The following is a 27,539-nucleotide window of genomic DNA, read 5'->3' on the forward strand; positions in this document are numbered from 1 at the left end:
ATTCCATTGTAGTTATCCTAGACTACAATTTTGCAAATATACTACAAATGTGAGTCGCCCGCTGTTTATGACGTCGCCCGAAACACCGCATAGAAGGAGGGGGACACCTTTCGTCGAGTAGACGTGACGTCATCGGCGGAGGGATAGATAGCTGTGTGTGTGAGAGAGAGCGCAGTGTGGGCAGAGGACTACCAGTGCTATCCGCTGCGGACAGAAAGTGGAGGGCGAAAACTCTCGGAACGACAGCTTGCCGTGTGCCAATGTGCAAAACTATACAGTTTCGGTAGAGGCCAAGGGATCGAGAATCAGTCGCAAAAGATTCGAGCTTCGGTCATCGGAAAGAGGAGTATATAACAATGTCGTCTCCAAGTCCGGGCAAAAGACGAATGGACACCGACGTGGTGAAACTGTATCCTTTAAAATATAAACAACATAATTACTGTAACGCTATTGCCGTCAAACACCTCCAGTGTTCGTGAAAACCGACCTAAAACGCTTCTCCTACTGCTTTAAACCCATTCTGGGCGCCCGTCTGGTCTGAAAAACAGTTGTCAAAGCCAATGTAATGGTTTATTGGATGGTGATCAGCTTTTGACGACAAAAGTGTTTTGATGGTTGCCAGTGCGGCCAAGCAACAAAGCCAAGACTCATAAACGTCCATTTCTCAAATAACACAACTTAGCCTACAAATCTGATTTTTCTCGACGGGATTTGTTTGTTGTCAGCGTTCAAAGGCAGAAATGTTGAGGATTATTTATAGCAGATCTCTTGCTTAATGTCCTTTGAGTGTTTTGTCATAGCTTTTCTCTCCAAATCCACCCCAGAGCTTGACATCCACAGAATTTAAACACGTATTTGTATAGATACTGATCGGATATCGATATTTGTATGATCTCTGAAAAAATTTGACGTGTTTTTGAACAAAATGGTGAATGTTACTGTGCATTTGGCCTGCTAGCGAGCTAGCACAACCTCACAAGCCAGTTATTTATTTATTTATTTGTTGATTGTTTTTGTTGCCGTGTTATAATCAAAACAGACATTTGTTAGCCTTTCGAGATATTTTAAGACGGATTTGTGTGTGTTACACGAAAACAAAAGAGATCCTCACATACAAATTGTTGATTTAAATATACGTTAGACATTTTAAAATGCTCTTTAAATAACAACAAATGACAAACTTCACATTCGGCGTCGTTTTATATTCATGTCTGAATGTGTTTTTCTTTTTCTGGCTTTTGTGAAGCTCGAATGTTCTCGTTTGGGGGTTTAAATGTTTTGACAGGAAATTTAGCCTGTATTTACCATCTTTCTTTTTCTGATTTTAAACCTTTTGACATGAGAACAGGGGAAGTCGTGTTGTTGCTACTGTGGTTGGGTGCGGATGTTTGTCTCTATGTCACTAGTCCATAAAAATCATTATAGTTTGTATGACATAACTGACAAACAGCAAAAGTTTTGTGGAGTTGTTTTTCGTCCACTTGTGCTCAAGAGTGCCGTGGCTATTATGCGTGTAACATGCCTTTTTTCCTAATGTGGTTTGGCTGTGCTGTCAGTGTGTTTTGTTGAGGTTTTTGTCTAAGCATCTAGAACACGTCGTTCTTTTGGTCTTTTAAACGTGTGGTTGATCATTCATGAAGTGCAGTTATGTCGAGCTGTTTTAAACAAAAGAAACCCGCATTTATTTGTTTGCTTTAAAGCTCGAGAAAGTTGTCTTGCTTCTGACTGTCGTCATGCGACTCAGAGCTGTGTACTGCTCGTCTTATGTATTTATATTAAAAAGTAAAATATGAAACACTCTTTGAGATGTTTGTAAAGTCCTGAAAGGCTCTGGGAATGTCTCGTTATGTTTTTGTCTGGAGCAGTAGGAACTAGCCTTATGATTGGCCGCTCTGTTACTACCCGGAAACTGCAAGTAGGTGGGCTTAAACATTGAGTTGAGTGACAGTATTTCCTAGTTAAACCCGAGATGTGTTTTTACCGATGTCAAATAATACTGTTTTCCTGTATAATATTAATTGACATCTATCTTTAAGCTATTATTAGGTTAATTGCTCTAAATAGAATTAAAAAAAAGTGTGAACGGTGTAGATCTGTGAAAACATTGCTGTTCGTATGTTCTAAAAGTAAATATCATTTATATATCACTATTTTTGGCATTTTTGATTATGATAGGACTTTATAGGAGGTGAAGTGGGAGAGAGATTGGGAAAGATCCGCTAGCTGGGAATCGGACTTGGTCCAGAAGGTCGTTAATGGTGTTGTTGAAGCCATAATTCACATCATTTTAACTTTTTTTTTTTTTTAAATAATCGTGTATCTGCAGCAGGATTCCTGGTGGAAAACCTACATTACCCATCATTCCTCAGAGAAATCTTCTTCAATCAGAAGCTAATCATGGCAATAGTACTAGGGAAACCTGTTTGGTATTGCTATTAGTGCAGAAAATACACACTTCTGGAGCTGAGGGTAGAGGTTAAAGGTGAAGGGCTTTAATTACTAAAAACAGCTGATGGCAAGGGCAACTTTTTAGAGCCCTTCAAGCAGGTGGCAAGAATGACCTAAAAGTTTCCTCTTAAAGTATTTTAAGAAAGTTCGGAGGTGGAATACACACACAAACACACACACACACATGGAGAGATAATTACAGTAATGATGTAATTTAGCTTCCTGTATTATTTTGGTCAGCTGTTCCCCACAAACCTTTCACTAGAAGAGAACAAGGCCACTTTAATTGTCCAGGCTGTCCGGTGGGACTACCTGTTGGCTGACATATTAATGGCAATTGAGAGGAGTCTAATCACTCAAAACTGCTCAGTTTGGTGATGTTGGTCACATTTACATTAGCTTAATCACGTGAGAATTTATTCACAGGATCTAGGACAGCTATGCAACAATATGGTGGGTGGACAGTCACATTTCTGTCATTGCAAAACCCATGCGAAGAAGCCCACCCTCCCCCAGAATACACGCTGACAGCCATGAGAAAACACATTTTAAATACCAAAAACCCTTAAGGGGAAACCGACAGACGTGTGACAACTGGGAGCAGGTTTCAAAAGTGCCTCCTGTTGCTTGGGACAAGTGTTTGTAACTGGGATGTGGAGCTTTCCATGCGTAAGTTGTTTTCTGCATTCTCTTATGAAGGGCAAGCAGCAGTGCCGTTAAGTTGCTGTTATGATCGGACACCGTGATCCACGCTCGGTAATTTGCTGTGGGCACCAGAGAGCTGCGGATCTGGATCACGCTCAACTGGGAATTCGCAAATTGAATGTCATAATGACCTCGCCGTGCCGAGCTGCTTAAGCACTTCCTAAGCTCGAGCAAGAGAGAGATGATGACCCATCTTTGACATCAACAGATACTTCTGAAACATGTTAGAACAGGTCAAAGCTGTCTGTTGGCTTTGACAGGGCAGCATGGAATAGCATAATGTCAATATGTTGTGTAACATCTGTTGCACTTCTCATTTAGCCTATCGTCTGTTCACTGAGAGATGGAGCTCTTTTGAATTTATTTATCTGGGACTCAAAGACCTCTTGATTTAATCAGTGTGGACTGAGCTCTAGTGGTTCTTATCTCAAGGTTTTTTTTTTGCCAAACCAAGTCTTGATCTAATTAGCTAGAGCAACTGTAACCAAAGCGCTCTAGCTAGCAAGGTCAGTTTACCTACTGAGTAATGATTTGTCATTATGAAATGAAGATTTCACTCGACACCTCAGAGTTTAACTAGTCTTTATCGCTATTATTATTATTATTATTATTATTATTATTATTATTACTATTACTATTATTATTATTTTGATCTACATTGATTTCTTAGTGCTTGAAAATTTTATTGAATTGTGCTATGAACATAATTTATCATGTGAAAAATGACTTCCACTTGTTGAATTACTGAACAGAAAAAATTAATAAATTGTATATGTGTTACTAAAAGGAATCAAATATTTAAGGAATTAAATGTTGCGTGTCGCTTATGTTAATCAAACGGACAACGAAAATGAGATGATCACTCACGGCTCTTGACTGAATAACTTGTTAAGCTTTAATTAGAATCACTGTACAATATATTTAATTCATATAGTGAAGGCTACGCAGTGCTTTATTTTTACATTTGAAAATTCCTTTTTAGACTTGAATGCCACTGTTAAACAGACGTACTGTACCAAAAGTTTTTTTATTTCAGTTGTTTCTTATATACAATTTGCATCTTTAATAAGTTATGTATATTCCTAATGGACTAATCCAAGCTACAAATGCATTATCTAGGTCTTTTAGTTCAGCTTCACAAAATATGGTCTGATTCAGTCAGACTAAAGCTTTTACAAAATATTTCAAGAAGATGAATTATTTACTTCAGCTTTTTTCAAATTGAAATTAGAAGTTAAAAACAAAAAGTAAAAGGGAGAGTAAATAAGTAACCTTTGAGCAAAATTAAATATTATTTTTAAATAACTTACGCAAGTCTTAGTGTTTGTTTTCACTGTCTCTATAGAAATATATAACGCACTGAATCTGAACTAGCCATGATAAGTCTCTTACATACAATTTCAAGTTGTTAGATATAATGTAGTGTCATGCTAAGTAGCCCTTCCCTACAGTACAATCTCATTAGCCCAAACTTCTACTTCACATGGCGTATTAAATATAAAAAATGTTCTGATTGTGCCATGTCGTGAAGCATTTCAATGTGGCACCAAAAAAAATATGTACTGGACACTTGCAGCATCTACATGTGGTTAGAACGTGGTATCATGTTAAGTTCAGTGTTCAGAAGGTGTAACCTTTTTGATTTGATGACTTGTGCCGGGTTCGAGCTTTGTATATCAAGGTGTGCAGTAGATCCATGACTGCTTGTTATTTTTCATGCACAACTCGTTGATCTGTAATCAGGGGATTTTTGTAAACTTGCTTCCACTGTGAGCAATAGTTTGGCGAATAAGAGCATTTAGGGCCTGTTTTATAGTCTGCAAAATGGCCACTGGCATCACTTTGAATATGCAAACACTTAAAATATCTAGGTGTTCCTATTGTGCAGTCCTTCTTTAATCTTGACTACTAAGAAACAAGTAGAGGATCATAAATTGAAAGCAAGTCTCCTTCAGGAATGCTTTGCGTTTCTGTCTTCTTGTTTGACTGCCAAGTCTTTAGACGAGCAAACAAAGGCCACATAAGGGATTGTACACAAGAAAAATAAAGAGATTGACTGTTAGTTACAAAGACGATTACTCAATCCCACCTTCTCTGAGACGTCCAGGCATCGCTGTTTGTAAACAGGATTTGTTAATGTAAGTGAGCTCTGTGGTATGAATTCCCCTGGAAGGCTGTTGGTTGTTAAAACAGTTGGTTGTGTTTCAGTCATGCTGTCGGCCTGAACATTTCAGCTCCATGTATGTGAGGGGGAGGGGGATTCCTAGTGTACCAGCATCCATTGTTCGGCTCCGCTACATTGAGGAAAGATGCAGGGAGCAGCGAAAGTTTTCCGGGGCCCCTGCCAACATTAGAAATGCCCCCTGTGTTTGTTGGAGTGGATCGGATCCCTGTGGTGCTGAGGCAGAGGCCCCGGTGTGTAAGACCAGTCGAAGGCTTTATCTGGTGTGATCGGCGTCTTTGTGCATGAGCTGACATCCGGCCTTCCCCAGCCTGCTTTCATATGCCCATGGAGTCTTATGACTGTGCTGCTGCTGTATTAGTACCTGTCTGACGGCTGCTACTGAATGATATTCCCCGTCATTCTCATCTGTTTTTGCTGTCAGAATGTGTGTGTTGAACTGAAATGGCTTTGAAAGGCTGACGCTTGGTGTCAGGTTTACCAAGCATTGATATCCTGTTGAGCTCCACTGGTAGAGAATGGAGCTAGCAATGCAATGTCAGCATCAAAGGTTTGATTCCAAGGCAATGTGTTTATTGATAAATGCAGCTTAAATGACTGCGAGTTGTTTTTGATAAAACCAGATACATAAATTAGCAATTGCAATTGCCATCTCATGGCTTTGGAGTTAAAAACAATTTTTTTTTCTAGAATAATTGTTAGTTTTTTTGTTTTTTTTTAGTACCGGGCAATGATTATTCACATCCAAAATAAAAGTTTTTGCCTACATACAATATTTGGCCCTATTGTGTATATTTATGTTTATATAAATACACATGCATGTATATATTTAAGATTTTTTTTTTTTTTGCATATTTATATTTAATATAAATTATATGAATAGAAATGTATAAGTGTAAATACAGATCAAATTTTCAAAATGTATAGTACATGTGTGTGTGTCTTTATACATGATAAATATACACACTACACACACATTACATACATAAAAACTTTTGGACTTTGGATTCTATTAATCACAATTAATCATTGCCCAGCACTAATAATTAATTAAAATATAATTTTTTATATTTAGTATTTATTTATTAATTTAGTTGTTTTTATTTTATAATGTCTTTGTTATAATCATTCATTTTTAGTTATTAACTCTTTTTATTTAGTCATTTATTTATTTCATTTATTCATTTGTCTTTTTGTGTAGCTTTGCAATTGGTTAGCTATCCTTGTTGATAGTGTGCAAAACAGTAGCCTGAACATTCTGCTAAACATCTCTTTTGTGTTCCGTGGATGGAGAACGTTATATGGTTTTTGGGTAGTGTTGAGGGTGAGTAGGTAAATCAGGACATCATTTTCAGTTTTGTATAAAATCTCTCTCGTTTCAGTTTCTATGTCAAAAGCGTATCATTTCATTTTCAAATTTCAATTGATCTACAAGAGTCTAAATGTAAATGAGCTTATTGGCTGTAAAGGATTGTTTCTGTTCAAGTGGGTTTGACGGACAGGGAGGGCAAACGGTCGGGTCGTGGATGCATCTGCCCCTTGACAGTGGGAGATTTGAAGCCCTCTGTAATCCCACAATAACACTGCAGTTTCCTGCATGCATGGCCAACCTCAGGCTGAAAACAGATGGACTGAAGTTCCTCTCTTTGTCTGATGATGTTTGGGGCTGCGCCGCGTGTGCGCTTTTTTTTCCCTTTTGAGAATGGAAGGGTTGTTTTACAGCAGTCCAAAACACACAACGATTATCTGTTAGATCAAATCTAAATGCTGCAGATGAAGGTGAAACTAGATAATCAGATTAGCTTTGATGTATATGAATATCTTAGTAACCTATATTAGACTGTAATGGCTATACTTATGTATAATATGTCAATCTTAGGTGCCCTTATTTGACGGAGAAGTTTGACGTATTGCATTTGTACGAGTCGTGGTGTAATCAGCTGAGTGCACAGGCGTTTTATCGTGTAGCTGCAGGATGTTTCAGGTGATATGGTTGCTTGAGCCATGGTGTGTTGCATGCTGATGGACCCTGCCCTTTTCCACCCACAGAAACCTGTTTGGAGCAGCCAGAAAAAACCCTATAGAGATGAAGATGTCAGCAAATCTTGTAAAGAGACAATGTTATTAAGAAAAAAAACTTGTATATAACCTCTACAGCCTTTAACATTAGCATTGTATGTGTTATTATTATGGTAAATATTTATAGCATAATAAGATTAGACCATTTTTTACTCCTCGAAAAGGAAGCATTGTTAATGTTTAGCAAGTTGTTGAAACTGAATTCTTGCTGCAATACTTTAAAAGTATAAAACACTTTAGGAAATTCTATTTAATGCAATTCAGGTCAGTATGCCGAAGGAGGAAATAAACGTTTTAAGCAGCATCAGACAGGGTAATATTGATGAAAGCTCATTGTGGCACTCGGTTTCGTTGCTGTTTGTCTATGGAAATAAGAGCAGGGTCCACTTGGCCACAGCATGTGATTGAGATTCTGGCAAGAGGCAGTGTTTGGCTGGTTTGTGTGTTCTCAGGAGCTGGCCCTAAGAGAGCAGGAAAGAGATCAAGATCTCTCACAGGAGATTCTGTAACTCATAATAGAAGCGGAGCCTTGTGATGCCTCCACTGCAAACTTTATGGCCTCATTTATTTGTCATTAGCATGGAATACGTTTAGTCAAAGCCACTGCTCCGTTTAGAAACTCTGTTGATTTCACATGAACATTTTAAGTCTGAAAGTACAAGTCGTGCTTAATTTTGTGTTCTTTGTGGAAATGCAGTTGAATTGTATACTGTATGCCAACAAGCTTTCTCGGGTCATCCACGGAAATGCACAGGTTGAAGTTTTACACACAAGGGCATTTCAATTTGGATTTTGCTGCCTTTGAACTATGGGCTGAGACAGCCATTGATATGTAAAGTGTGCCCAGGCTTTTCTTTTCTCGTCTATTTTTCTCCATCAGTATTCACAGACTCTGTTCAGACCTCTGGGATCAGAGTTTTCATCCTAACAGAGCGCTTCAGATTGCAGCATTCCACTCGGAATAAGAAACTTGTGATGTCGGAAGGGAGGTTAGCTGCTTTGGTACGGAGTAAAATCAAAACAGATTTGGATCCTGTGTTACAGTAGATCAGAATACTTCTCCTCACTCAGCATGCCGGTAAATCACGGGCCGCTCAACCTTGAAGCAGTGTCGTATGTGACCGTTTCTTTAGGATTGTGTGTATGTTTCATAGAGAGTTTGGTTATTAGAAGGAGACCATAATGTGTGTGGGGTCCTTCTGAAAATGGCTTTCAGGAAAAAGTAACACTGATTCCAAGTAGCAATCATTTCTCCTGCAGTGAACAATAAAGTGCACCTCAAATGAATCAGAACCGTAATGAACTCAGCTGCTGGTGTTAGATTAAAAGCGAAGGTCTGTCGGGTCCCATTATATTGGTTTGTGCAAGAGACTATTGCTACAGACATGCACATCTGAAACCATTTTAACTGCAGAAAACGTGAGCCATGTCAGGTTCCATGATGTCATTTCCTGTTCTTAAGGTAACAACAGAGGAAATCATATGCCAGGCAGTTATTTTTGTATTGTTTATATACTATTATAGTGTTTATTAATATGTTGAATTGGCCTTTATTTTTACACTTTCAATTTTTGTTTTAGTTTTTATTCTATTTAGCCTTCATTTGTTTTGGTTTTTAGGAATTATTTATTTATTTATTTTTCTTCAACGTAAACCTGTTTTATTTCGGTTAATTGGCATTTAAAAAAAAAAAAAAGAGTTTTCATTAATATTTGTATTTCACCTTATCGAAATCTATTTTAAATAGTTTCAGTTAACAATAAAATTACTCATGCAAAACCTTCACATAAATCATGTCTGGCATAAACACTTTTCCTTCAGATAATCAAAGTAAAAAAATGGTCAAATCTATTGTGTAAGATTTTAGTTAAAGTTTCAAAATTGCAATCCGCTTCACTCCCAAATGCTTGATATGTGCAGGCTGTATCCTGTTAGTGTGAGCAAACACAATCTAACTGCATCTAGCTATTTGTACTCCAGTATTGCCAACAGAAATCATTATTATGTTCAGGTCAGGATTTGGACTCCAGGTCTTTACGTGACCCTGTGTGAAATGACACGTATGTGACTGCCCAGAGCACTGTTTTACAACAGCTCCACTTATTTAGAGGGCACGGCCTGTCGTGTTTAAGGTTAGCGTCCATTTGGGCTAGATAGGCCAGAGGTCAGCTGGACTCGGAGGCTGTTTAAGCTCAACTGGTTAACATACATAGATATATAAATATATTTTTTTATGTATGTATGTATGTATGTATTCATATATAGTATATGTATGTGAATCTTATGAAAGGGGCAATTTCATGAAGGGAAAAAAACAAAACCATTATTACTGTCTAATCATACTTGTCGATCATACTTAATTTGTGCTCATTTTATTAGTAGTAATTATGTTGTGCAAGATTTAAAAAAAAATATATATATATATATATATATATATATATATATATATATATATATATATATATATATATATATATATATATATATATATATATATATATATATATATGGGAAAAAAATATTACAATGATAAAGATGCCAGCAAATCTTGAAAAGAGACAACATCATTAAGGGAAAAAATACTGCTTAATACTGCTTGTTCATACTTGTTGGATCATTTTATTAGTCGTTATTATGTTGTGCAAAATAATATAAAACAAACTGGAAAAAAATCATTATAGAGATAAAGATGCCAGCAAATCTTGAAAAGAGAAAACGTCATTAAAGGAAAAAAACTATTAATTCTGCCTGTTCATACTTGTTGGATAATTTTATTATTTTATAATTTTATTATGGCAAGATAACATCTTTTTATAACTTCTTTAATATAGATTAAATGCATGCCATTTGATTTTTTTTTTTTAAATAAACAATTTAAGAAGCATCAGACTACCATTAATGAAAGCTATTATTATCAAATTTCCTTATTTTTTAAGTAATTATAATTAATATGTTTCAAATTAATTGTGACTAATTTATAGAATAATTATAATTTGCTATCTTTAAATCACAAATCAACCAGGGTTTTATTATAGTTAACAATTATTTTTAATGGTTTTAGTTATCTGAAATATAAATGTTAAAAAAATCTCAGTAATACTAAAATAACATATCAAATTTATACCAGCCTTCAGCCATAAGCTTCCTTTCATACTCTATCAACCACTAATAATAGGCTATATTTTGGTCACTGTTCTGTTTTTTCTTTTTAGTAGGTTAGGGTTAGTTTCGATCTGAAACTCACTTCATGACTTCATAATGACCCATCATTCATTCTCTAAATCACTTGTCTTCTGTAGTTCGTAATGCCACTGATAATGTAAATGAAAAGTCTTAGTAATATTAATTTCCTGCTGTGGTTTCCTGGGTGTCTGCAGTAGGTTAATGCTTAGTTAGTTCTATAAAAGATGATGTGGAAGAGGTTGCTAATCTTACAGGTAAACAGTTTCAGCCCTTAAGGCCCTGGGTTGTGCTTTACCGAAAGTGAATGGTAGATCCAGATTCCTCTCTCTTCCCCCCTCCTCACTCATCCGCTCTTATACGTACACACACACACACACACACACACATATAACCAGGCAGCTGCTGCTCACTTTCAGATCAACAAATGCATACTTATGGTACATACTGGCAATGTTTATTCAACTGTTCTTTAGTGAAGATGGCTAAAGATGACTATGCCTTTATGAGACATAATGCAAACAGACATATCTAGAGTTGTGCACACATCTACAACAGTCCCACATAGCCTATATAAATGTTTGCACTCCTTGAGTGCACTTCTCTGAGTGCATATATATATATATATATTTGATATCTGTATAAATTTACTTGAATTGCATGGTAGCAAATAGCTATGGCAAATGGCCATTGTTACCATGTATATTTCAAATGCTTAAAGTAAGAACTATGACAAAAGTTAAAATCTAGTTTTTAAAATAACCAAGGTTTTTAACATGGTTTTTCACTGAATGGAAGCAGGAAAGAATATTTATTTATTTACAGTAATCCACATTAATTATTTTCCACTATATACAGTATACTGTATATTTTAAATGCATATTATTGTTGCCATATATATAATTCAAATGTTTAATATAACAACTAAGACTCAGTTTAAAAGTATATTAAATTATTAACATGTTTATTTTTTATGTAATTATTTAATTTTTAAGGATGATCATAACATTTTTTAGAATGATGACCGTTGAGTTGTTCACTTCATTAATTGGAATGAACAGTTTTAGCTAATTTAAGGAAATAAATCAAACATTCATTGAAATTTAAATGACTGTTACTATTAATCCCTTTTAATTGCTATTAAGGCATGCATACTAATTGGCAAGGACTACTGCAAATTTTTTTCTAACGGCACAATCTTTAAAAAACATAATAGCCAAGGAGCCATTAATGCTTAAAATCATTGTCATATTCATAATGTTACTTAATTTCATATCGCCAGCCAAATCACAACTATATAATTAATTTTTGATATTTTGCCTAGCCTTAGTCTGGAGTGCAGCAGATGTCCAGGAGAGATAAAGACAGGCTCAGAGCTGTGCATGTGCCTGCTGATCAAATGAGAGCTAGTTAATTAGGAAATTAAATAGAGCCCAAATGGATAGAGTTAGGAGAAGGGAAGGGAGATTTTTATGCAGTTCTTTTCAGGAATGGTCCCTGTAATAATGCACACTTTTCACTAATTAACCAAATCTCTTTCTGAGATCTAACCAGATTTGAGGAAAATCCTTGGACTTTCATGCATGTGACACTAGAGGTAAGCTGCACACAGCAGAACTTCAGTTCTGAGAAGAGCAGACTTACACAGCGAGTCATTGAGCCAGACAGCTGGGGAAGGGTGTGAGGTTACACTAGGATAGGAAGTTGTTTTTGGGGTACTGGAATTGACCATAGATGGCTTCCCTGTTGGGTTTGACATCTGTCTTTCTAACCCTATTTCACCTGATGCAAATCATGACACGCATTATCGCTAGATGGTTGAATGGAACGTTAACCTTAAAGTGCGTCTTGTCTGTTTCTCCATCAGTGAACCCGTGTACTTCCTCTTAGCATCTTGCAGACTAAAAACTGCCACACTTCCTGTCTTTCATCTGCCCAACTTGAGCAAAATAGTGTGCTTATGACTGCATGGCACCAAGAGAGAAAAAAAACGGTCCGCCCTCTTTGCAAAAAGTCACTCTTCTCTTAAAGTGTAACAGTTCTGAAATTTAATTTTCAACGTCAATATAAGTGAACTCTTGTTGGGTACTGTTAGTATATGCTTCTGGGGAACCCATAAAATTCACATTTGCCTTCATGCGAAATTTCGCAGGTGAAATTCAGTCATTATATTAGAAATCCATATGATCTGGTATTTCGCTCAAGAACCAAAGATTTCATAAAACAATTTTCGCATGGGTTCAAGCTAGTCATGCAAAGTGCCATGTTTACCAACAAAAAGTTAGTGTGCTTTGGACATCGCTGCACTATTGCTAGTGGAAAATGTGTTGCTTGCGAAATTTAACAATCTATCTGACAAAATCCTTCAGATTCAGCAGAGAAGTTCATGAATCATGACAAGCAGGATGCAGAGTAGCTAATTACCGTTAGCTAATGGTATTTAGCTAGCTAGCCGCCTATCTGTTTGCAGAAGTTTCCTTATTAGAAAATGCATTGAAAAATTGTGTCCAGGCTTGTTCGGTGTTAGGGATGCATTTGGAAAATTCCAGGTGGTAAGTTTGGAACTCAATTATACCTTAATATGAGGTTTAAGTAAAAATAGTTAGCACATTTAGCTTGTGTGAGGGCCTGTCTGTTTTGTAGTTGTGCACCACTAGCTCCAGCCGGTTTTTTTTTAACCAACATTAGCAGGCTTCACACTGTTAGTGGACTGAGGTTTCTGAGTGGATTACAAAATAGAAACTCTTCGGACAGAATGACCACAGCCTTTGGCATACACATAAATATTTAAGACCACAAATCTTTTACTCAGACACTCTTACATGTACCGAACTGGCCTGCGGTATAATAGTGATGTATTGCCTTTAATCATCTGTAAATAATGTGGCACTAACAAGCAGACAGTGTTTTCCACCCTGTTGGCAGTGGGTAAATATTTAGCCTGCACCCCAAGGCCAGCCGTTAGCATTAGGTGTCAGAGAACAAGATTCCCTCCTCTCTGTGTTTGTCTGTAATGATGAATGAATGCGTCTCAGAAAAGAACATGCTGCTACGCCGCCGTGTCTTGGCAGTTGATGTCTGCCCGCTGTTTTCATCCTTGGCTATCCAGAATGAACATGGAGGGATTTGCTCCTGCAGGGAGGGGGTAAACCTGGCTATTGTGTTTGTGTATTTTTTTTTTTTGCATGAGACCGATTTAATTCTAACTGTACCCTGTGGCTCATGCTGTGATTCAGCGTGGTGGCCGTCAACTTTCTAAATGACTGAGAATGCACTCCACAGACTGCATACCTGTATTTACATTTTTTATATGTCTATTTAACTTTATACATCGAATAGTGTAAAAGTTTGATAGATTTAAAATCTAAGAAATTATTAATTTTTTGCATTTTTGGTTGCAGTTTTATTTTTAATTGTTCTTGTGACAGTGAAATTATACAGTTAAGTTCTGAGTAATATTAATTTACGTACTTATAAGTTAAGGTTTATAATTTGTGATTGGTTTAGGGTTAGTTGCATGTAATTATGTACACCTTATTGTTATTACTATAATAAGTACTTGTAATGTGTAACGATCAAACTGTAAAAAAGTTTTTAAAAAAAAGTTAAATACATAAGTTGGCAAAGACTTCTGATGCTGTTCATAAAACAATATGAAGTGCAGATGGAAGCTCCAAAAGCTTTGTTCATTTTATTTATCAAGTTGACAGAAAGACCAAAATAGTTCTTACTGCACAATAAGTGTTTATTTGAGCATAAAGTCAATGTCTTTCTTTCCATGCTGGGTTTGTCGCTCATTTGTCTGTCCAGGCGAGTATGTTGTTTTCTCACAACAGACTTCTAAAAGAAGGTGAACCCCCTGTGGTTTTCCTCTGCATGGGGTGACCATTTACACACATTGTCTTTCTTTTTTTCTTTTTTTCTTTCTTTCTTTTTTAACCCAAAGTACAAAGCAGAAAAAGTGTGCTTCTCTGTAAGATCATATACCTAGACATGTGCTTGTCTGGACCTGTTCATTCACACAGGCTTATAAACACTCATAATCATGTATGCATAAGACGGCATTGTGCAACCGACCACAACAGCTAGTAGGAATCCATGTCTAAGCGTGTGTTGTTTCAGTACTAATGTGAGTGGTGCTCGCTCTCGTTCCATAAATGTCTCTGATATTTTTAAATGAGGTGATTGATCAGTCTGTTTAGTGTGATTAGATTATACATGTGCGCAAAAGGAACACTGGGCCATGGGTCTCCTGTAGGTTATGGCTTAATCCATACAAATCCATTGAAGGGGGAGGGAGCGTTGAGATGGGTGAAAACAGGTGGGTGCCAAGACAGCATTTTGTGAGAAGAGAACACAATTGGGCTGCTTTGTCAGCAGCCGGATTGAGCCTTGGGCAGGGGTTAAACCCTGTTTTATGAGAATTTAACATTATCAGAGGTGCCGTCAAAGAAAACACAGCATTTCTCTTGCCTGCATGTTTGGGGAAGGGATGCACCACTGCTGTGATAAATAGTACAATGTGGTTTCGCTTTATAAGAACTGTGCGAGTAGTTGAGTAGACTAAACTTGAGTAAATTAAAATTGATACATTTATTTTTAGTTTGCAATTTAATTTTAGTTAGATGCCACATTCTTTTTAAATGTTTTTGTCTATTATTTATTTTTTTATTTCAGATTTATTTAAAATACTAAAAATGACTTTTAATAGTTTTAGTCTTAATTAATGCTGTGACATTCTTGCTTCAGTGAATTGCAAAAAGAGATGTTTTGAAGAATGTTAACAGTGCTCTTTTAAAAACACTGAAAGTGAATAGGGACTGGTGCTGTCTAGCTTCAAAAATACCAAAAGTCACCATAAAAGCGGTCTTGTTTGCTCTGTTTTAAGTCTTCTGAAGGTTTACATTGAAATATATAGTAAATAATGACTCAGATTGTGTCTTTTCTGATCTACTAAATATCTCCTTTTGTGTTCCACGCTGGAAAAAACTCAATATGTTGTTGCGGTGACTTGAGGATGAATAGGTAATGACGACCAGTTCTTCAATGCGTACAGGATTTCCAGACAGTTAATAACGATCTATTTTAAATCTGTGTCACCGATGCCTCAGAGGAGAGACACGTGCCTTGCAGTTCAGATGAAGAATTGAAGGAAAATTGAATTATCAAATCAATAGAGGTTGTAATGTACAGTGCTGATAAATGACTCCCTAAGGATGAAGGTGGAGAGGAATATGACCTGTATTTTCAGTATGAATCCATCTCTTCCTGTGTAGTCTTCAGGATGAAGGAAAACAGCAGGCTTCAAAACTGCCTCAAAGGCATGAGGAATGGAGTAAAACCCCTGCCACCTCCAGGCTTCTGCTTTTCTGTGTGTGTGTCTGTACATGCATGAGCAATTGCTTTTGTGTCTATCCAAAAGAGGCTTAATATACAGGCAAAAAGTAGTCCCACGTGTCATTGGGCACAGCCAGACAGCTCAGCGTGGTGCTTCTACACTGGAGGTCTCATGATCTCAGCAATGGGCACGGATTCTTTAACAGGTCTGCTGAAGCTCCACACACAGACACGCATGCACTCACCCCTTTCTTTATCTCTCAAGTTTCGTCGAGTGCAACCTGTACAGGCTGCCAGACGACTACATTCCTACCTGAATGGAAACTGATCTTGTGTTTAAAAAAAAAAAAAAAAAAGGTGTGTGAAATTCATGTTTATTATGCATGAGTCATCAGTCCAATCTTCAGGATCACGTTTGTTGCGAGTCAGTGTTGGTTGAGGATAAGCAGCTAATGATGCTTGTGTGTTGTTCAGATTTAGATCAGTGAACGTGAAAGCATGAACGCATTGTGCAGAAACACACTCTTACTGGGTGCTTCCACTATTCTCTCAGTCTTTGCAGATGCTTCGCAGCCTGAAATAAACCCTTGATGTTTAACACCTTGGTGACCACAGCCTCTTAGAGCTACAACTGACAAAGAAGCCAGCTGGTGTCTTGAAAAAGAAAACACTATCCCTCTGTGTCACACTCAGCCTCTCTCAATCTGGCTCTCTTGCATCACTGTGGAGGACTAGTGGGAATACAAAAATAAAGGAAGGGATTATTCACTGAAGAGAAAAAATAAACAAAAATGTAAAAAATAGACAAGTTCACAAATAAATTCACATTTAAAATAAACTTAATGTGTAAAATGTGGCAATGGAAAAACTGTTATCAACCCATAAATGTAAATGTTTTTTTTTTTCTTAAATGTTTTACTCCTATTTTAAATGTAAATTAGATACAGTAAAAGGATTTGGAATGTAGGAACAAATCAGTTAATTTTAAAAATACTTTTTTTAAGGGTGTATTTAAAATTGTTTATCATTATATTGTTTCATTTAACAAGAATTTTAGACTTGGTTCACTCAAAGAATTCTATTCTTTCAACAGTTACTCTCCCTCATGACATTCCAAACCTGTTTGACCTTTATTCTGTGGAACAGTGCATTTTAGTTTTTTCTTACATACAGTGGAAGTCGATGGTACTTTATCTTCTTTATCTAAAAAAAAACTTTATCTTAAAAAAAAATATATATATATATATATATGAGATTACATTTTGAAGATTACTCTTCAACCTGACAAAATCTGACATTGTGGAGCCAATTAATTGTATGCCACACAAGGTATACAATTCATTTGCTCCACAATGTCAGATTTTTGGAGCTAAATCTCTGTATAATTACAGTCATTCAGTTCAAGCAACTTGAGACTCTGGCATCAAAAAGTCACAATGAACGATAATCTGACGGAGAGCGGCTTCCACACCTCTCCCTGGAGCCCTGATGTCTCTCGCAGCAGATGTTTAAAGGCGACCACTTTCGTATGACAGCTCTGTTTCCCAGTGGAGCCCAGAATCAGCAGCTGAGACAGGCACCCTTGAGACGAGCACTCAAATGGTTAACTCTCACACGAGTCACAGGACACATCACAGTTTCAACAGACCGTAAACATGTTTGCCTTCATGAGCCAGTCTGGGCAGCGTGTATGTGTGGTTTGAGTCACGGTGCAGCCTACACAACAGCTGACACATCACACAACACACACGATATAATCAGAGCATCGGTAACTCATTCAATTAAAACGCAAACCATGACAAATTCTGCTTGAGAACTGTGTTTTGGATGCATGTTGTGTTCAAGCCGAGATGGCAGACCGTGTGTGAGTCCTTGAGAGCGTCGGGTCCCTGTCATGGACTTGGTGTGGTGGTGAGCATGTATTGTCTGGCTCAGCGAGGGTCTGACTGCTGCTCTCTCCACCAGCAATATGAGAAGTGACAGCCTGACAACCATAGCTAATGACGGGAGTGTCGTATTGAGTTGCCCTGATGTCCTGTGTGCATCAGTCGGAGAGCAGACCCACGGATTGGGTTTTGCCATCCGATCTCCGGAGTTGAACCTCTTAATAATTATTGATGGTCAAAGAATAAAAGCTAAGTGAGAATCTCAGTTTGAGAGATTGATCTGTTGGTGTAAATCTGCTCTTTTTGTGGGTCGAAAGGTCATTTTGGTGCATTCTCCCACTTGAGTCTTTCCTTAACTTGAGTTTAATTGTCATTTTGATGTGAATGGGTCTTTCTTATTTGAACCTCGTTTAACTTTTTTCAACTTTTTCCCCTTAAGTATTTTCTATAAATGAATTGTGAATGTAATTTGTTGTCTTTGCTTTTTTTTAATTGCTTACAGTCAGTATCAAAGCTCTTGAATTTGCCTTAACAGTCACTATTAGCATCGAGAGTAAACATGAAGTCACAATCCTGAGTGGACTCAATGAATTCGTAGTGAAGTTTTATGGACCACAAGGAAGTAAGTATTTTTTTTACTTATTTAAACACACGTTGAATTTAACCTCATGAAAACATTACAGGTCTTATTTCATCGTCCCCCACCTCCATTTCTCTTTACTTTAATGCGAAAATAACATACTATAGAAATTAATTTAAAAAAATTTATAATATAAAAATGTATATACAATATAGTAATTTGAATTGGAGGAATTATTTAATGCGTAATAGAAATACTATGAAAAATATAAATGTCGTAATATTTACAAATAAATATATTTGTCATAATTGTAATAATAAAAAAAAATTGTCATTTTTTTTTATTACTTATAAAAATCAAAGGAAACTATACTATAATACTATACTAAATTATTTTCTTTTCATAAAAAATTAAGCACATACCCTCCATTTTCTTTATTGTAAAACAAAAAAAAACATTGTTTATAAATTACTTAAATAAATACATACACGTACGTAAACATTTATTCATGAATATAAAACTGTAAGGTCCAGGCACTCGGCCCAAGGAAGGTATCCGGTGCTGGATGAAGGTTTCCTGCGTGTTCAGTCTTTCAGCGCGTAAAGTTATTCAGTTTATGTTAAACTCAAATCTGACTCCATTTTATTATTTAATCTGACTCCATTTTCTTATGACCTCGAATTTAGGTTGAAATGCAAATTGGTTGTATGCCTCTTTAATTAATATTCTTCTGACATTTGATAACTCTATTTTTATATTAACTCATTCATTCGGGTGCTCATGTTGCTAACAAGGATACAACGTAATCTACTAGTCAATAATTACAGAGTAAGACAGAATAGAATCAAAATGTAACAATTTATTTACAGTCAGGTAGATATGTATTTTGCCAATTACATATCCAATTGAAACACATCAAATCATATCAATACAAAACATCAAATTCTCAAAGATGAATCTAAAAGTAAAATATGCATACCTGACCTTAGAAAATACATAGTATGAAGTGAACAGACACACAACACACTACGGGCTTTCTGGCTACAGAAATCGCCCTGATCCTTTTCCTGCAATCCTTTAAATACCTCAGACCAAGACAAACATCCCCCGAGATGGAGACAGAAACTAACAATTGGAATTTGCATTACCTCAGGTCCCAAGCCTGGGTGGTTTTACAACTCAATGGGAACAGGGGGTAATTTACATGGAGGACCCTAGGAAAGGGCACTCCTATCAGATGCCCGTGTATGTTAGTATTGTCTGTTTCTCAGGAGATCAAAGTATCTCAGGTTCTTTCGTCCTTACAAAAACAAAATCACATTTTATGTTATGACTACTACATGAATTACTATAATTATGATGACAGTTGTATTTATTTGTAAATACTACAGTCGTGTTATTTATGACTCATATTGTAGTAATGAAAATGTAAAAAAAATCTATATATACATTTAATATTTGCATATTTAAACATGCACATCTTACACAACTCTTGGTTTGGGACATGACGTCACAGTTTACAGCCTGCGACCCCGTCTTTAATGATCAGATCATCTGCTTTTACGATTAACGATCTTTCATTTCTCTGCTTTGAGATGTAGGAGCAGGTCTTATCTGTGGCTGGGCTTTACCTTTCGTAGTTTGAGCTACTGGCCACAAGGGTCAGATTGCACGGGGCTATTCTTGGAGCAAGCACACGTTGCACCATACCCTATATCGCACGCAGCACAGCTTCCCGTCCACATGTGTGTCATTCCACATATAATTCATAATCCTCTAATTAAATATTACGGTTACCCCCACACACTGTCACTTCTGAATACAAAGACCTCTTTGCTAGAGTTTGCATTATACGATTATTGCTTGTCTTTTCATAGTCTTGATTACATGCTAGAACAGATGTGAATTGTTTCTTGAATAGTCATGTGTCTCTGTTTTTCCTGTCAGCTCCATATGAGGGGGGCGTATGGAAGGTGCGGGTAGATCTTCCAGACAAATACCCATTCAAATCTCCTTCTATAGGTAAAGTATTACTATACATTTATCCAAAAGTGGCAGCTGAGTGCCCTTTAAAAGTCACACACGTTGGTGTGGTGTATGAAATGAATGGGGGTACATTCAAAGGTGTGAAAGGTGAAAAAAGCATGTGACTTTACTGTGATGTCATATTTAATGGTCTGTAAAGATGGTAAAGGTTAGGAATGGCCTGTTGTGCAATCAAATGCTGTCCTTTGTGTCAAAGACCATTAGGTTGTTTGACATTTGTCACAATATTCATAACAATTAAGCATACTCCCTTTCTCCCGAAATCTTATTAATGCTGTGCAACAAAAAAAAAAAAATTAATGACATTCATTAACCTATGCAACTGAATGTTTTATTTCTATCTCCATCCATTCTTCTTCAATCTCTGTACAGGATTTATGAACAAGATTTTTCATCCGAACATCGATGAAGCGTAAGTCTCTTTTAGTCTAAATTAGATTTTAAATTTGCCTTTTTGTGTGCTCTTAGGAAAACATTAGACCTTTTTAATATGTATTTTAACCACACATGTTATTCTTAAACATTTGTTTTAATTCTGTGGAACATAAAAGGAGATGTTTTGAAGAATGTTCATGCTGCTCTTTTCCATATGTTTAAAACATAGTTACAACAATTTATGTCCAGTCTTTTAAAGTCATACTTTAGTTTTCTCTCTCTCTGTATGTGTGTGTGTGTGTGTGTGTTTTTATTTATTTATCCACCTTTACACCCTGAAACATTTGGCATCAACGATGGCAGTCTATTTTTTTTGCTTTTTGTTTTCAGCTGTATTTTTTTTTTTAATATGGCATCATTGTATTATTAATGTTGATAATTATCATTATTTGTATATTTTTAGTAAAAATATTTTTGAGGTTTCATTAATTTTATTGTGTATGTTTATATATTTCTATATATATGTAATTAGTTTTATTTTAGTGCTTATATTTAAACCTGTATGGCCAAGCTAACATTTTCATGCACCGTATTCATCTAATATTTATATTTTATTCCAGCTTTTTTTTATTACAGAAATGTGTAGTTTTAGTTCAGTCATAGCACTAATTGTCAGCAAAAAGTTTTGTGTTCATGTGATATCTATTATTTTGATGTCTATTACCACAAAAAGCCATTGGACAGAGCAAAGAAAATGCTGTTTAGAAACGATTGCATTCCCACAAAATTCAACTGCTAACACTAAGTGAAAGTAAAACAATGTGATGGGTTTCATAGGAGTAGATCGAGGCATAATGTTAATTCTGGTCATATTGCCTACCCTCTAATGCCAAGACCATTATTCTTTGTCCAGGTCAGGGACCGTGTGTTTAGATGTGATCAACCAGACATGGACCGCTCTTTATGGTACGTATATGTGAGCATGGTCACTCTGCATGTGTTTGCTTTCATGAACATTGATAATAAATGCTCATAACTTGCACTGATGCTGCCTGAGGAGTAGAATAAAGTCTCCGGCCCCTTAGACAGGATCTCGGTGCCCTGTAATCCTCTTACCCTCTCTGAATGAGCTAATACCTGTCCTGCAAGGTCAGAAAACAGCACTAAACAACCACACTTAAGCGGCCTCATCCCACCAGTTATCTTTCACAACACCGCTGTCTGGTCTTTTTACAGATGTCTGTCTGTTTTTGTCTATATAATAATGCAATAATTCAAATTGTACTATATGGTTAATTGATCTTTTATGCAGTAGTGTAATTAAGTTTGTTTGCTGCCTAGTTTTGATGAGATTTTGAAATACCTAATTCTGATTGGTTTGTGTTTTTGTTTGAATAGTTGTATATACATTCTGGTCATCATTTGTATTAATGACCGGCTGACTGTATATTCTGGTATTTGGTTTAGATGTACTCAGCTGCTTTGTGCCATTGACCAGGTTGTGTTTGTGTAATAGAGTGACAGCTAGAACACACAGTACTGGCTATGAGAGAAAAAGAGAAAGACGGAGAGAGATCTATGTCCACAGCCCCCACACGGAAAGGGAGATTAAGCCATAATCATGTCACTCAACACAAATCCTCCATTTTGTGCTGCACGCAGGGCTCATAAGACTTTTGCTCTGCTCCTGTATTAAAGGCTACTTCCTCTCTTTCTTTCTCCTCACAGATCTCACCAATATCTTCGAGTCATTTTTGCCACAGTTGCTGGCCTACCCGAACCCCATCGACCCTCTGAACGGGGACGCCGCAGCCATGTACCTACACCGGCCAGAGGACTACAAACAGAAAATCAAAGGTGATCGGAAGAGTTGCAGTCTTTTAACCTCCATCTGGCCTCTGGGTTTCTATCTGTCACCATGTTTCACATCACAGTTTTACGATGTCTTCTGCTCTAAAAATGATGCATGTTGTTTGGTGAAAGGTGCTCTGCTTGACCCCAGCCTGACCTTCCATTCTAACGAGAAGTAAAAAGTAAAAGCTATATCAGTCTTGAATTTTATTTCTGTTTCCGCCAAAAGTTAAGACTTTTAATATTATATATAAAAAAAATAAAACAGTATATGTATGTCATAGTATTTTTAAGCAGCATGCTGGATGTGTTGTCATTTCAATGCTTTTTGCTTGGCAGCTGTTTCTAAAAGCATGAATGTTAGTGTCATGACCGTTTCCTGTCTTTATGATTTTTGCTTTTTCATGACTTTTCCTGTCTTTGCGTTGCAAAGATGAGTAGGTGTTTTTTTTTTTTTTTAAAGAAATCAATACTTTTGTTCAGCAAGGATGCATTCAATTAATCAAAGAGACAGTAAAGATGTTTATAAAGTTACAGAAGAGTTCTATTTCAATTTTTTTTTTTTTTTTTACTTTATTGAGCAGCACAACACTGATAGTAATAATGCATGGTTCTTGAGCACCAAATTAGCATATTTGAATGATTTCTGAAGGATCACGTGACACTCAAGATTGGAGTAATCGCTGCTAAAAATTCAGATTTGTCATCACAGGAATAAATTAAATTTCAAATTTTAAATTGTACGAATATTTCACAGTATAAAATCAAATAAATGCAGCTATGGTATAGTTTTGAGTGGTAGAGTAAACATAGGTAGACCTACATATATTTAATTTAGCGATACAGAAGTGTGAAACATCAATTTAGAATTTTATTTTTATTTTATTTTATTTATTTTTTTTTACATGATGAAATAAGTTAATTGCTTACATTTTGTTTGTAGTGAAATATTTGCTTTCTATGTCTAACATATTCTCCCATCCATCTCTTTCTATCCCCGTTTCTATTCAGAATACATCCAGAAATATGCAACAGAGGAGGCTCTGAAGGAGCAGGAGGAAGGAGCGGGCGACTCTTCTTCAGAAAGCTCCATGTCCGACTTTTCAGAGGACGAAGCTCAGGACATGGAGTTGTAGTTAAGGGTGACAGTTTCTCCCCTTTACCACAGAGACTATATTATTTCCTAACCATGCGAAGCAGACTATAAAAGATTCATATTTAAACAAGGTGATTTTTTTTTTTTATCATTATTATTACTAAACCAGGATTTTTATGGATATCTAGCGTTGATGATGATGAATACGGCACCCTCTCAAGGTGTTCTATCTCTACTTCTTGGTGGTTGTTTTTTTTCCCCCTTTTTTCTCTCTTTCACTCTCTCACTCGCCCTCTCCTTCACCCCAGCAAAAGAAAGGCTTGTAGTTTTCCCCCTTGATTCCACGTCGGTAGCTGCGTAGCTGGAATGCATGTCATCGCCTCCCTAATCCAACTTTTCTGACGCAGACTGCCCGGACAGAGGCTGTATTTAAACGGGGGAGCCCTTTTTTTTTTTGTCCCCTTGTGATATTACTAATGTACTGAGAGTTGTGTCCGTGATGCTCTGATACATGAATCCCCTCGGCTTAGACCTTTTGCCAGGACGGTCCTCAGATGGAGTTGTTGCAGTTGGATCGGACACGTTTTGCCTCATTACTTCCATCCACCTTCCCGACGCAAGTCATTTTGAATTAACGTTGCTTCCCTGGTTGTCTCTCCCTAATTTGAATTTTCCTTTTTGTTTTCTCTTTAAACAGCTGTTTTAAGATAAAAACGCTCAAGAAAGGAACTCTCTTCTTTTTATTTGGGAACGTTTCCACGCTGTACGTTAAAGCAATCATCAGGATTTTACCGAACGCCGCTCACCGATCAAGCCCTCGATACAGCGCCAGTGGAAAATCTCAATATGACTCCCTTTAAGTTCCTCGAGCGTTTTTTTTTTTTTTTAAAGAGGATGTAGATGTAGAGGCTAGCACAGCGAGGCTCAACTTTTCCACTAGCTCGATGTTTCTGGCTTTTGTTCCGTTGTTGTGGAAGCCCCACATCACCCAAACACGGCTCTACGCTTCCACAGTGACCTTCACAAAACGACCAGGAAGTGACTGTCCTGCTTTACGGAGCACAAATCGTTTATTTTGTACAAACAATGTATGCACAGAGTGCTTTTTCCTCTTTCTGTCTCGCACCTGCTCCCTATTTACGGGCATCTTTTTCTTTTGTACATTTGGAAGTGGTCGTGTAGGACTTTGTTGGTCTAGCCTAGAAGAAACCTTAAAGAGAAAAGAGACAAAAAAAAACATAAAAGATTTTTACTAACATTTGTAGAGTTCATCATCTTTTCCTATTGCTTGTGCATAACTATGATAGCTGTTGTTTGACCTCATGTAGATCTAGTTAGTTTTACTGGGTGGTGAAATCAAAATTAGATGTTCATATGGATTTAGGTTTTGTAACCTGCTTGTCCGAATACAGATATTATCCGAAGGATCCCATTTGGTAAGATCTGCCTTGGAAGGACTTGTGGGTTTTAAGAGTAACGGGGTGGAAACGGGGCAGATATCTTCTGTATAAAGAGCTTTTGAATTTCAACATCTGCAGATGTCATCAGTGGCATGTTGGTACCATGAAGAACCAGATTAAGTTTGTGTATGTGTTTTTGCAGTATTCTCACAATGCACTTGCAGATTCATTCATCGTCCAAAATGTAAATGAAACGGGGTTGAAGTGTAGAGAAAAATGGACATCGACCCCAACAACAATGGCTTAAGGGGAGGTGTTTCAGTTCAGCTCGTGTGATTTGATCAAGAGCTGCCAAGGTTTTTTTTTTTTTTTTTTCTTCATGGAGTGGCTTTTTATATTCTCAACTTTTTTTTCTTCTTTTTTTTTTTTTTTTTTTCTTTAGGTTTTATGGGCTAGACATTTGATGTTGTTATAGCCCGAGTCAAGAATTGGCCAAATTGTGCAATGGAAAAAAGAAAAGTGTCTCAGTTTTGAGTCTAAATCTGTTCATATTTTCAAGTAAAATAAGAAAAACACCGCTTATATGCAGTATTGTATTAAAAAGTTACCTTACAAGGAGAGAGAGAGGCTGCGTACTATTAGAGGTGGCTTTGTTTCACATCTTTCAGACACGTATGGAAGAAAATGCTTCTCTGCTGCGGTTTGGTTGTTATGGTAAACATTTTGCCATGCCTAGCAACACACCCCCGACAAACAAGACAAACTCAGCTTCTCTACTTCATTTCTGATCCCCAGACTTTAATATGAGAGACAAAATATGGACAATTTAGTTTGAACTATATATATATATTTTACTTTAGTTTTTAACTCAAGTCAGAGTAAAATGACTAAAGAGTCTGAGAATCTCAAATAAACATGTATAAGTGTGCTTCCATTATAATTAAAAATCTACTTTTTTTTTGGTGAGAATTTATTTACTAATTTTTGGATTTCTGTGCCCCCCATGTCAATAAAAGAGATGCTCATTTGGAGCAAGTAATACATGCTAAAAAATGTGTTTGGGATTGAAGGGAGTTATTATTTTATTTAAATTTTTTAGTAGGTGGGGTGAAATAAATTATTACAGTGTGTCTTTTGTGTTTTGCACCCATAAGCCCCCAGTGCTTACACACACGCACATCCAGGGTACAGCAGTTATTAATGTTGTGGTCTCCAGCTGTTTGTTTGCCTGAGAAAGAGCAAGGAAGAAGAGATCTGTCTTCGGCTGCTGCTGTGGCCTCAGAGGCCCCGCCTGCTGACCCTCTCAGCCAATGGCATCGTGTCTCTTTCACTTGTGTTGAACTCTCCAGTGCACTTTGCATGAGTCCGGTGTAGAGTCCAGTCTAGTTCAGTCCTTTAGTCCCTGTACCTGTGCTTCAAGAGGGTGCTCAGACATGGGGCTTATGTGGGCACACAGCATGGATTGTTTTTTTTTGTTTTTTTGTTTTTTAATAATCTGTATTTAGTACCTAGTGTTTGATACGCTGACTTAAAAGGAAAATACACTTTTTTTTTTTATGTTTTTTTTTCTCCCCAAGATATTATGGTAATTTGCTCTTTTTATTTCCTTATCCATTAATCTTACACTCTATTTTTGCCATTTATTTTTTCTTTTCTTTTGCATTGTGAAGTGGGCATGCCTGTCGCAAAGGACAAATGCTCTTTATCTATAGGATTATAATCTCTTAAATAGCTGTGTACAGTAAACTGTAATAACTTCTTTTTTAATAAAATATTAAATATGTGTACAAACTGCTTTGCATCTTTGTTTTCTGTGAAAAATTGGTCAGTCTTTTTATTCAGAACGTTTATTAGTGCCTAGATGTGTTTCTGTTAAACACAAAAGAAGATATTTCAAAGAATGCTGGTAACCAAACAGCTGCCGGTAGCCATTGGCTTCCAAAGTTTTTTTCTTTTCCCCCCATATTATGAAAGTTGACTGTTCGGTTGACAACATTCTTCAAAATATTTTCTGTTGAACAGAAGGAAGAAACTCACAGGTTTGGAACAACATTCGTAAATAAATTATGAATTTTAATTTCTGGGCAAACTATAACTTTAAATTCGACAAATACTTTTAAAGAAAAGAAAGAAAAAAAAACATCTGGGTATTTAAATAAGAAGTTTAACAAAATGTGGCCCATTTTAGCTGAATTCGCTCTGTATCTTAGATATTGGGCAATCAAAAAAAAGTTTTTTTTTAAATGGTATCACAATTAAAAAACATAGGGTGAGTTCAGAGTGAATGTTTCCTTGTCATGTTCATGTCCTTGTTTGGTTTCCATATTAGTATTCAAGACATTTTAGTGTCCCCATCATAACCTATTTCAATTAT

General features: G+C 36.5%; 1 protein-coding gene across 1 annotated transcript; it reads left to right on the top strand.

The window, feature by feature from the left end:
• The first annotated feature begins 122 nt into the window (after positions 1 to 122).
• LOC113063838 (ubiquitin-conjugating enzyme E2 H) lies at positions 123 to 26,956 on the top strand. The gene is made up of 7 exons (XM_026234210.1): positions 123 to 409; positions 18,363 to 18,439; positions 20,345 to 20,419; positions 20,816 to 20,855; positions 21,732 to 21,784; positions 22,547 to 22,675; positions 23,681 to 26,956. The coding sequence occupies exons 1-7, from the start codon at positions 357 to 359 to the stop codon at positions 23,803 to 23,805; spliced, it is 552 nt and encodes a 183-aa protein (XP_026089995.1). The 5' UTR covers positions 123 to 356; the 3' UTR covers positions 23,806 to 26,956.
• Positions 26,957 to 27,539: the final 583 nt, after the last annotated feature.

This window comes from Carassius auratus, chromosome 4 (genome assembly GCF_003368295.1).
Source record: "Carassius auratus strain Wakin chromosome 4, ASM336829v1, whole genome shotgun sequence".
Lineage (NCBI taxonomy): Eukaryota > Metazoa > Chordata > Actinopteri > Cypriniformes > Cyprinidae > Carassius > Carassius auratus.

Excerpts from the sequence above, each read along its gene's own strand:
- LOC113063838 (XM_026234210.1), top strand. The coding sequence starts at position 357 with ATGTCGTCTCCAAGTCCGGGCAAAAGACGAATGGACACCGACGTGGTG. Across the intron at positions 410-18,362 it reads GACACCGACGTGGTGAAACT|CATCGAGAGTAAACATGAAG; the intron begins GTATCCTTTAAA and ends AGTCACTATTAG. Across the intron at positions 20,420-20,815 it reads ATTCAAATCTCCTTCTATAG|GATTTATGAACAAGATTTTT; the intron begins GTAAAGTATTAC and ends ATCTCTGTACAG.